Raw genomic sequence first — 12,766 nt, forward strand, 5'->3', positions numbered from 1 at the left:
ACTAATATATATTTATACCAGCCTTTATTATTTTTCATATTTATACTCTTTTTCTAAAGACCCCAGGGAGATAGAAGGGATTCCAGGCCTTCCTTAAACACTGAGGTGTTTATACTCATTGAGGTGAGCCTAAGTATAGAGCCTGATACTCATCTTCCAAGACCGTTGTGAATGCAGAGGAAGTACAATGCAGCTGAAGGAGAGATGGATTCGGAATCTAGTTCTCCTTCCAAGAATTGGGTTAGAATCAAGGGTTTGGTCATTACAATCTGTGTGACTTTGAGCATGTGATTTTAGCTTGCTGAGACTTAATTTCCTAAGCTGTAAAATGAAAGGCTTGGATTGGTTTTTTTAAAGCTCTGAATCTAGAATCCTAAAGTCTGTGATCCACAGGAGAGAGGGACCAGTATAGCTATAGTCATTATATTGAGGAAGGTGGCCATTAGGTGATTTATTTTTTTTACACAGAAATTCACAAAAATTATATGGCTTAGAAGGGTTGAAATCTGCTTCAAAGGAGTAATTGCTCATTTTAGCCTAGCAAAAGTCTTCAGGACTCAGTGACTTATGACTGGTTCAAATATCCCAAGGCTACTATAGAATGAATGAGTCTTCTCATGCTGGTCTGATCTAGACTAAACCCACAGGATTTGGCTGCAACTACACTAGCCTCAATCATGTTGAAAGTCAAATGAATATTTGCCTCATCACATTTAACTACTCATTAGTCAGAGCAATTAAGTGAGGACAGCCTTCCTGAGGAACCATGGGAGTGTCTGTTCTCATTGGAGAATGGGAAGCAAAAAAATATCATACTTACTTTATTCTTTCCTATCTTTTTCTTTTGTGTTCTTACTTGAAGTCATACAATCAGGCAAGGTGTTTATTAATCATTTGCTATATACCTCGCCTCCTGTTAAGCTCTGGGAATACAAATAAAGGCTTCTCCCCCCCCCCCCCCGCCCCCAAGGGAACTGGAATTCTATTCAATATATTGAGCTATTCTCTCTCTCTCTTTATCTTTTTGTCTCTCTGTCTCCCTCTTCCTCTCCTCCTTTCTATTTCTCCTCCCTCTTCTCTCTCTTCTCTCTCCTTCCTTCATCTGTCTCTTTCTTTCTTCTCTTCTTTCTGTTTCTCCTTCTTCTTTCTGTCTCTTCTCTCCCCTTCCTTCCTCTCTCTCTATCTCTCTCTGTCTCTACCTCCCCTCACTTTCATTTTGTAGTTACTTTGGCAGTCATATGTTTTATTTCTCTTGCTGGATTCTAAATTCCTGTATCTAAATTTCAGATACTTTATAAAAATCCAGTATATGCCAACATTTACATTATCAACAATTCACTATTAAGTATTTAATTATATAAAATTCCCAGGAAAGGAGCTAGCTAATAGAAAACAACAGATCTCTAAGTTTCTTAGAATCACAGAATCATAGAAATCACATGACATTAGAGACAGAGGTTGTTGACATATTAAGATTGAAACCTTTTATATAAATTCAACTGTGCTTTGATACTTTATGAATTTCTCTTTGTGGGCACTCCCTCCAAAGGTGCAGATCAAAATCTAAACATTACTTTTCTGTGACTTTTGTCTATTGGTGTCCTCAAGTGAAGAACCCAATTTCTCTAGATTTCTTGTCCTTATTTAGATACCAATAGCGGATATAGACCATCAATCAGTTATCCTTCACTTTTTCTACATGACTGACTGTCCTAGTTCAATTTGTCTATTTGGAAATTAGAAGCTTTCATATAAGGGAAAGATCAAACAGTAATGCTTAGAACAGTAGGCTTTTACTTTAGGAGTACTTTACTACCTACCTCACACAGAATAAAGGTTAGACTTGAGATACCCAGGGACATGAGTGGGGCAGAGAAAATAAAGGGTAAATGGGTTCAGAAGAAAAGATATATCTTCATTTCAGTCCCTGGAGGGCCAAAGATACAACCATGTAGAATCACTGGGCCTTGGGTAATGATCTTCAGACCATGACAGGAAAGGGAAAGGAGGTTGATAATTCTGAGGAAGTCTGCTTTCTGGCTTTGGTATATTCATACTAAATTAAGCTCTCATTGTCCCATGGTATAGAAGCTCCTAGTTCTAGTTTTTCTATACTAGGGCTGTTTAATGTAGAAGAAGTCAGTAGTTTTGGGAGGATGCTGGATACTGAAGCTCTAATAGACACCATGATTATTTTTCCATTCTAGGTATTAGAGGTTAAGAAGATGCTGAAAAATGACCAAGGGATAGCCTCCACTTTCTTACTGTCAAAAATGGGGCATGGAAACTCCAAGCCTAGAGGATTCTAATATGCCCCTTCTCATAAAAAAGACTATAGTGTAATAACTAAATTAAACTCTGGTCCTTAATTTCCATAGAGTTTATTAATATTTACTTGAATAAGAGAAGGTGGACAAATAGAAAGAAGTCTAATTTTATCCTGCCATGTGATCAGTGTCCCCGTGGACCCTGTAGACACCTTTCTCTTGCTGTGAACCCAAGTGAATAGAGATAGCCTACTTCCTGGAACCCCTCTTTTATTCCTCCTCTTTTCACCCCGGGTCAATTTCCCCTTCATTTTTGGCTCAGGTGCCTAGGTCATTGCTCTACGCTTCATGCTTTTGGACCGCAGGGACACAGATTAGACACAAATGCATGATCCTGGGAGGAGGTTCTCTTCAAACAACAGAAAATAAGTAGGATGGTGTGCTAGGAAGAAGGATGAAATTATATCAAGAGCAGAGCCTATATGTCTCATATAAGTTTTATGGATCTCACAGTCTTTTTGGATCACATCAGCCTGTCTCCTTTTCATGGTCAGGTATCTCTTAGATATCACCCTTTGTGTCACTTTTGTATAATTCTTCATTGGCAATGTATAATAACCTATTTACATCCACTGTGTATCTTTGCATGCTTCCTAGGTGACTTTCAACTTTAATTCTTTGGAATTATTATGTATATTATTATATTACAGAATATATCATTATATTATATGTAATATATAATAAATATTTAAGTATAAATATATGACATATACCAAATCAATATATTATTATTATATTCTAGAATACATAACCATGGTACATCACCAGAATACTGGTGTTAAAAAAAAATTGGTCTCTGATTCAGGAAAAATACTGAGCTAATTAAAAGACTATATATTTTCCAAAATTCAGTCTGCTTTCCTTCTCTTCTTCCTCTTTCACTCTGGACCTGATTGATCATTCATCTGCAATGCCTTCAGAGATGGATGAACTGATCAACCAGCTCTATGGGCTGTCCATTCAAGTCCATTCAAGTACATATCATTGCTTGTACACCAGTGTTGGTGAAGGTTTTCGAGTTTGTGTGCCCAAACTGCAACTTCAAGCTGCCTGCAACCCCTCCTCCCCACCCCCCTCCCCCCGGCATTACCCCAGAGCACGGAGGGAGGAAGTGCTTGTTTTGGATGGCTGGACAGAGGGGTGGGGCATACAGAAAATGTCTTTGGGTGCTGGGAAGAGGGGGAACAGAGCAGCTCCTCCAATGTGGGTTTGGGATGTGTGCCAATATTTCACCAGCGCTGGTCTGTATGGACGATCATCATCCACTTGATTTTTTTCCTGTGATTGTAGATCTCTAAAACTCTGTAAATTTGATTCCATCTATATAATATCATCCACAAACAAGAACATTTGGAAGATCTTGCCATCTTTAGGGAGTCCCCTTCCTAACTGGACATATTCCATGATAGAGGCATATTGTGTTGACAACTGTTAATTAACCCAAGTAAACATTCAAGGTTATTTTTAAAAATGTATATCACACTGGAGAATTAAAACATTCAAGGTCTTTCAGTGTCCCATAATTAAACTCTGTTCCATATGGGCATGAAGACAAATTTTGGAATTGTCACAGGGACCCGTGGGTAAGTACTTCATTTCCTTCAATGCAGAATTAGTGTTTAAAAATGTTTTATTTATAAAGGGGCAGCTGGGTAGTTCAGTGGATTGAGAGCCAGGCCTGGAGAAGGGAGGTCCTGGGTTCAAATCTGGCCTCAGACACTGCCCAGCTGTGTGACCCTGGGCAAGTCACTTGACCCCCATTGCCTACCTTTACCACTCTTCCACCTATGAGTCAATACACAGAAGTTAAGGGTTTAAAATTAAAAAAAAAAAATTAAAAAAAATGTTTTAAGGTCAATTTCTCATCTACAAAGGTCTCTTTACCTCCTGTCAAGGTAAGTACTATGTCCTATTGACCTTTGCATCTTTCCCAGTACCTAGCACAGTGCTTTGCACTTAGGAAATGCTGAGTGAGTGAAAGGATCTCTTTTTTCGTCATGAATCTGCAATTCTTCCAGCTGTGAGTGCTTCGATGATGTTAGAAACACTCAGATATGCTCTAACCATAATAGAAAAACAATATTTGCTAAATTGGGCTGCACGTAAAGTCCACCAGGCCAGCAATTCATCTCTGACAGTGGCATCTAGGGATGTTTGTACTTGAATTTCATGATGACTTTAAACTCAAAATATTGAAAAATTCTGTCAACTTCTCCCATTACAACCCTTGAAAAGCAACTTGTCATTGTACATAGTATTCAAGACCTGAAGTCAGAAAGACCTGGGTTCAAATCCTACCTCAGATACTTATTTAATTCTGTGAATCTAAGATAGAGTCACTCAAGCTCTTTTAGCTCCAATTTCTTTCTCTATGAAATGGGGAAAATAGTGCATTTTAAAAAGTGTTATTGTGAGGATCAAATAAAATTATTATATATTTACATATATGTAAATAAAGCTTTATGTGTATGTGTTAATATCATCTTATATAGCCTTAAGGTATGAATTATCATCACCATTACTATATAATTTTTTCAACAGTTCTCATCATTCTCCTAGTCATTCCATATCATCTGACTCTTCTTTCTCCATTTTCCGATCAGACAAATCCTCATATTAACATCCATCTCTTCCTTTCCATTTTGTCTTCCATAAGTCTAGTCCATTCCTTTATTACCTCACCCTTGGGCTAGTGCAGCAACTGCCTAAGAAGTCTCCCCTCCTCTAGTTCCCACATTCCCTTATCAGATTAATCTTCATAAAACACTATTTTCATACTAGCCTTCATTTGCCCATGGAACAAAGGCTCCATAGATGATGGCTTCCAAGGGAAGATACAAGGGACTTAATCAGAAGTTGACAGAACTCATAGGGAAACCAAATCCAAGGCCTGACCTAGGCAGAAATGGTAAAGTTCATAGTAGTGTACCAAAGCTTCAGAAGTTGTTGAGGTCTAGGCTCGAGAAACAGAGGCATTCTGGTTTAGTGGAAAGAACCCTTCCTTGAGAGTCAGAAGTCCATGAGTGCAAATCCCAGCTAAGCCAGTTACCACCTGACTGATCTTAGTTAGACAAATCATTTCACTTCTCTGGGATGAAATTTCTTTCTTCATAACATGAGATAGACCATCCAGATCTGCTTTCAGCTCCCTTCTATCTCTTGATTTAATGATTTCATTATTGCAAAACCAGGAGAATCAGGAAATTTTTGTCTTGTATAACTCCTATCCTGGAAAAACCCTCCTATTTATCATTCTTTTACTAGATCAGCTTTACTAGGTACCTGGACAGATGATAATCCATATCTAGCTATAGTTTGGACTCTTAAGTTTTCTGACAATGTAATAAAGCTTATTTTTAAAGTATATATTTTTCTGAATTTCACAAACACTAAAAAGAACACTTCCATATACATAGTAAAACAGAAAAAGAACATTGTACACTAAACTGGAGGTCTCTACTAAGTACAGTTTGATTTCTTCTTAAAATATGTAATAAGTTTAACAATATAACTTCCAAAGCTATACTGCTCATCTATGCTTTTTTTGGCTTTCTCTTCTGTGCATTTTAAAGAGAATGACTCTATAATACTCATAATAAAGCTTCCACATACATTTGAGTTCATAGTGGATAAGCAGCCAGAAGAAGATGGGAGAAAAAAATCATCATTGAAACTTAGAGAGTAAATGTGGGAAAACTTCTGGGAATGAGAGGCTACTTTTTTTGTGGGTGCAGCTCAAAATTGCCTTCAATCACATTTCCTACAATACATTTCTACTTCATTTGGAATATATGTTCCTTGAGGGTAGTATCCTCACCACTTGTATTTATGAGATTGTTGCATGAGTAAAAGCAACTCAATCAATTAGTCAATCAATAAACAAACATTGTAAGTGCTTAATGTGTACTAGGTGCTGGTGATAAAACGCAAGAATGACATTACATTTGAGTCTTATTTTGCCTAGTCCAGTGATCTTGCCTGTCAAGATCTCTGTCATGTAGTTTAGTTCTTTGAGACATCTGTATATTTGAGAAGTCTGCCACCTCTCCAAGGCAATGATAAAATATAGTTTACACACACACACACACACACACACACACACACACACACACACGCACACACACACACATTTATAAACCTTCCCTTCTTCCCTTCTGTCTTGGGATCAATACTATGTTTTGGTTCTAAGGCAGAAGAGTGGTAAAGGCTAGGCAATGGGAGTTAAGTGACTTGCCCAGGGACACACAGATAGGAAATATCTGAGGGCAGATTTAAACCCAGGACCTCCCATCTCTGGGCCTGACTCTCAATCCACTGAGTCACTTAGCTGTCCCCTCATTGATAAAAATGTTAAAAAAGCATGAGGCCAGGCACAGATTATTTTTCCTATTATAAAGATATGAAACAGACTAGAGAGGGTAAAGTCACTTGTTGAAGTTCTCAGAGCTAGAAAGTACCACAGATAGAATTCAAACACACATTATAATTCTAAACTGAGAATTCTATCCATTCACCATGTTCCCTCTCCACAAGCATCCTTCCAGCACTGAATGGATTCATAAATAAAAGCCAATAGTCTGTATTTGGGGTCTACCTGCTAAATATTTTGGTGCATGTTCTCATTCATTGTCCTCGGGATATGGTAATGATAATCACAATGGCTTACATTTGAATCAACATTTATGGCTGCAAAAATGCTTTCTTGGCATTATCTCATTTGATCCTCCTAAGAGCCCTGAGGTCCACAGAGTGCATGAATTATTATCTTTCTTATTTTCCTGTAACTGGGTTTCCAATTCACTTTGGGGCAGTTTGCATAATGTCTTATGTAGATGAAAAAGTCACTCTTCATTAGTGAAAGGAAGGCTGAGTTGTGATGTGCCACACCTCTGTGGGGACTTTAATGATGGAGCTGGGGCCAGAGATGCTTCAAGGAAGGAAATACTTAAGCTGAGGACACTCCAGGGAAGGGAATGAAAGCTTTTTGGAAGCTGCAGACATGGAAAGGAAGCCAGCTGCTCAATATGTCCCTGATATCTAACTTGTCTTCCTAGAGACACCGAGAGGACAACTTCCTTTTAGATGAGATCGTTCTCTGTGTGTCTGTCTCCTCAGTTTGAGATGGACATTATCTTTGCTCCTAGATAAGTTCATTCACTAATGTATATTTTTGGTGTATTCTGAGCTATAAAACTTTTCCAGTTACTGTTTGCTGTCTTGCTAGGTAAATGATGGTCTTTTATTTAGGGAAATAGAACTAAGTTGTCGAGTGCAAATTAAGGGCTACCTTTACCATTAATAATGATCAGGAAGCCATTGGGGCAGAGAATTATATCATGCCCTACAGAGAAGTAGAAGGGTTATAAATGGGCTGGTGGGGAGGGGAGCAATATAAGGGAGGGAGAGATTGGGGGTGTCATTTAAAAGGCACTATAATAAGAGAATAAATAAGAGGGGAGGGGATGGGAAGGGGAGTAATATTAGGGAACAGAAGGGGGGAGATTGACTAAAAGCAAAAAAAAAGAGGGGAGGGTAAGAGGGATAAGAGAAAAGGCAGAATCAAAGGAGGAAGTCAAAATGGAGGGGAATATGCAGGCATTAATCATAACTGTGAATGTGAGTGGGATGAACTCACCAATAAAAAGGAAGAGGATAGCAGGAAAAAAAAAGAAAAAAAGAATGATAAGGAAGGGACAGCTGGGTAGCACAGTGGCTAGAGTACCAGGTCTGGAGTTGGGAGAATGTGGGTTCAAAATGACCTCAGACACTTCCCAGCTGTGTGACCCTGGGCAACTCACTTAACCTAATTGCCTAGCCTTTGCTGTTCTTCTGCAGTATAATTGATACTAAGAAATCTTAGGTATCTTAGGTAAAGGTTTATGTTTTTTTTTTGTTTAAAAGAGTGACCAGGGAAGTACCTTTCTTTTTTAAATCAGTTTCCTCCAGGTAGACTTGGAGGAATATCTAAGATATCTATGAGAGGCAGATAGATATAATTTTAGGCCAGTACTTCTGTTGGGGAGATAAGAGCTCCCAACCTTGGGATATGCCAGAGGCCTGGTTAGCTCCCACCTAAAGCTGACCTGTAGACATGGTCCTAGGTTCTCCACAGAAGCAGGCCAGGCCTCAGATCATGTGTATCCATGCCATTCAGGAGATGCATCCATATAGTTATTCCATGGTGACATATGAGGTAACTGAGAATTAAAGAACTCAAGCTCAAGATCAAAGAAAGGTGGTCAAGCTGAGTTTAAAACCCCCATCTCCTACCTTTCAGTTTAGTGCTTTTCCCCCTATTCCACAGGAAATCCCCTCATTTATACCAGCTATGCAGGAGCACCAAAAGCACCCCTATGCTCATCCGCAGTAGATGTGCTCACATTTCCTTATACCACTGCAGGAAAAACTTGACACCAAAATGAAAAAAGGAGCTCAGTTTGACCGTCTTATTTTACAGGTAAGGAAACTTGAGTCCCAGAGAGCTTCAGTGATTTGCTTGGAAGTCAGTCACACAGGGAGAAAGTTAGCATATAGAACCTTCATAGAGACCAACCATAGCCCCTGCTTGGGTATTGTATGTTTTATAATCTATAATGTTAAGTTTAAATCCTTTTGAGAATAATTTCAGGATAAGGATCTTGCCATCTCCCCAGAATCCAGACAACGATGGACCTGTTTGGTGAAGACACCAAAAGATGCCTAAAGACCCTTCACTGGACCATGGAGACCAAAATTGAACTTTGGGTGCAGTTGATTTGAACTATGGGGAATTGAATGAGTTAAATGCTTTTGTTTTGAATGTACACTACTATGCCAATAGGGGACTGCCCCCAAATTGGTTTTTTGTCAATGCGGCTAGTTTTATCCATTTGTTCATCTATTTCTTTTATCCCCCAAATTCCTGAAATTTAGAAGTTGTCTATGTTTACAGATCCAGCGAAGAAAAAGGGCCAACCTTTTTTTTTTTTTTTTTTTTTTTTTTTTGCTGGATCTCGAGGGGAAATGTATGTTTGGAATTGGGGAGATGCCATTTAAAAGTATGTTACAAATTTCCTATGGACACGTGGGGACTGTGAGACTACATTTCCCATGATTCCAATGGGTTTCTGGTTTCTGGTTTTTGGGGCATGGGGACGTCAAACGTCCCCACGCATAGGGCAGCTTAAATTCAGAGGAGGGCCTAGAGAAAGGCCTCTTGGTTTTCCTGAGTGGCTGGCTGATGGAGGAGAGAGAGAGGATGGGCTCTGGTGGTAAATTTAAGATAGTCAAGTGCGGTCATATATATATATATATATTTTACCAACAAAGCCATGTCTATTAAAATATTAATTTCTCTTATACTATCAGTCTTTATCATTTTTAATCTTAACAGTATTTAGCCACAAGTAATGAAATGAAAACAATGCCTTTCTATATTCTTTTCTTCTACTTATATCTATGCTAAACTTCTATCTGTAGGTAAAAACTAACACAGAAGCACAATGAGTTTGTCACTTTGTTTAAAAAATTGTAATTATGGGGGCAGCTGGGTAGCTCAGTGGAGTGAGAGTCAGGCCTAGAGACAGGAGGTCCTAGGTTCAAACCCGGCCTCAGCCACTTCCCAGCTGTGTGACCCTGGGCAAGTCACTTGACCCCCATTGCCCACCCTTACCACTCTTCCACCTAGGAGCCAATACACCAAAGTACAAGGGTTTAAAAAAAAAAAAAGAAAAAAAAATTGTAATTATCACACCAGAATCTGTTTACTTGCTTCTAAAGTTTCTGTACATTGACTTATTAATCAGAGGCCATTAGTTTCTCTTTTGCAAAATGGCTTTGTTTAATATCTTTTTGACCCTAAAAAGACAAACAAATTTATTCCACTGGTTTTGAAACCATGTTCATCAAATTGTTAGTGATCCTAGACTTTAGTTTCTACCCATTACTTTAGATTCCATCCAATAAAATCAGAAAAGTTTTCTCAAAAACTTAGTCAATAATCATAGACCTAAAGAATATGTAAGTACTGGATGGGCCCTTAGAGATCTTTATTCTAATCTCCCCATTTTATAGATTAAGCAACAGAGCTGGTACTAGATGCTGGTTCTAAAATGTTAAACATTATATAGTGATAAAGAAAGTCTGAATAGAAGCAACAAAACTTGTTCCATTCTCTAGTATTTATTTCTTTTCTAGTCATAAAACCATTATTTTCTTTGATTGTATATTTTAGTCTGATAAATCAATAATTTCTAAGTGGCATCATAAGTACACTTAGAGCTTGTAATTGATTCAAATTAAGTGATGATGGGGGGGAAGCTGGGTGGCTCAGTGAATTGAGAGCCAGACCTAGAGATGGGAGGTTCTAGGTTCAAATCTGACCTCAAGTACTTTAGTAGCTATGTGACCCTAGGCAAGTCACTTAACCCCCATTGCCTAGCCTGTACTGCTCTTCTGCCATGGAACCAGCACACAGTATTGATTCCCAGATAAAAGGTAAGGGTTAAAAATAAATAAATAAAAATTAATTGATGACAAAAAGGATTGATAATGAATCAGAAATGAATAAGTCCTTATTTTGTCAGTTAACTAAGCCAAAGTTATCTGTTTCAGTTGATTTATAAGGTATATGAAACTTTATGTAAATTTGTTTTCTACTGATAAGTGAAACTCCTCACATTTTCTAAAATTTCTGCCTGCCAAATAAAGCCATTCTGAATAGGTTACCATCAGCACCTAGATAACCATGTATTTTTATTTCTAAATTTCGTTCTTTTTCTTTTAATATGTTCTTCATTTCTACATCTATCCCTCCCCTCTTTTCTCCCCATTGAGCCAATCCCCATAATCAAGATTACAGAGAGGGGGGAGAGGAGAAAGAGAAGGAGAGAGAGAGAGAGAGAGAGAGAGAGAGAGAGAGAGAGAGAGAGAGAGAGAGCAAGAAATATCAGTTTAATAAAAATCAACCAACCATGTCTAGGAAGTATTCCACATGCATAGTCCCTCACTTCTGCAAAGAAAAGAGAAAAGTACCTTCTCCTATCACTTTTCAGGGGCCAGGCTTGGTCATTACAATTACACAATATTCAATTTCTTTTTTTGTTTTTTCTTTTTTGCCTCATAGAATCATAAATCTAGAAATTGAAAGGACATCAGGGACCATCTGCTCCAATTCCCTCATTTTACTCTTGAGGAAACTGAGATCCAAGAGAATTAATGGAATTACCAAAAGTCATGTTGATAGTAAGAGTTAGAGTAGGATTTGAACCTACTTTACTTTTACTTCTGAGTGCTCTCATCACTGTTCCACATTCACATTGCTATAACCATTGTGTATATTCTTTTTTCAGTTTCTGCTTACTTTGCATTTTTTCCTGTAAGTGTTCCCATGCTTCCCTAAATTCTTTATACTCATCATTTCTTATGGTATATTAGTTTTCTATTTCATTCATGCACCACATTTTTTAGCCATTCCCCAAGTCAATGAACATCTTTGTTTCCAGTTTTTTGTTACCACAAAAAATGTTGCAATGAATAAACAAGGGAATGAGAACATCATAGAGATGACAAACTCAAAATCTAGTTCTTTGAAAAGATTAACACAATTGACAGAGAGAGAGAGATTATCAAGTTACCAGAACCCATTGTTTTCAATTAGATCTTTCCTTTCCAAGATGTTCCACCTACCTCATCAACCATATTTTGGATTTCTTCAGTTGCAGGTTTAGATGGGCTTAAACCTCCGGCCATCATCTTGGCAATAGTTGATGGTAGTTGCTTTGCAGAAAAAGATGCTGGAACTTAAATGATAAGGTCCTCATCCTGAGCCTGCTTTTAAAGAGTGGCAGACTCTCCTACCATCTAAGGAGTGCAAGGACATACCATAATAAAACTCCTCTTTCTGGCATGTAACAATGACTTATTGTTCACCTGTTACTAAGTGTTAATTCATGAACATAAATATAAAGTACTGATATATAATAAGATAATTAGATATCCCAAGCAATCCATTTTTTAGGGGACAAAGAGAAGCAACTCCTCTATTTTCTGAGTAAATGGTTCAGTCCAGGGAGGACTTCTCTAAAGCACCAATTAAACACAGAAAGGGAGTGTCTACTCTATGTTGAAAGATAATAGTCCCAAATTTCCAAATACTTTTTTCAGTGATATCTGTTCTTGGATGCTTTTTAATAAACTTAAGTGCTCCTATCCCTCACTCCCTTGCCCAAGGAATGGGTGAGAATTTGTTCCTTTAAAATGTTGATGTTATTTGAGGTCATGGAGGAAAGAAGCCTGTGTTCTACAGTCTTTTTGATGGGTTTTATTGCCTAGTATTTAAATTTGCTTGAAATGAAGCAGAGCTGGTCTTTCAACATATGTGGAAATCCCTCCAGGGCAGGAACTGTGGCTCACACCTTTGGATCTCTCTTCTAGCAATCAGTGTTGTATCTAGCATATAG

General features: G+C 38.0%; 1 protein-coding gene across 1 annotated transcript in view; it reads right to left on the reverse strand.

Moving 5' to 3' along the window:
• Window positions 1–12,059, reverse strand: part of CSTA (cystatin A) — a 31,408-nt gene extending 19,349 nt beyond the window's left edge. Inside the window, exon 1 of the mRNA XM_044666739.1 lies at window positions 11,994–12,059. Within this exon, the coding sequence (XP_044522674.1) occupies window positions 11,994–12,059 (66 nt within the window). The remainder of the gene's footprint in view (window positions 1–11,993) is intronic.
• Window positions 12,060–12,766: the final 707 nt, after the last annotated feature.

Source organism: Gracilinanus agilis, chromosome 3, assembly GCF_016433145.1.
Source record: "Gracilinanus agilis isolate LMUSP501 chromosome 3, AgileGrace, whole genome shotgun sequence".
NCBI lineage: Eukaryota > Metazoa > Chordata > Mammalia > Didelphimorphia > Didelphidae > Gracilinanus > Gracilinanus agilis.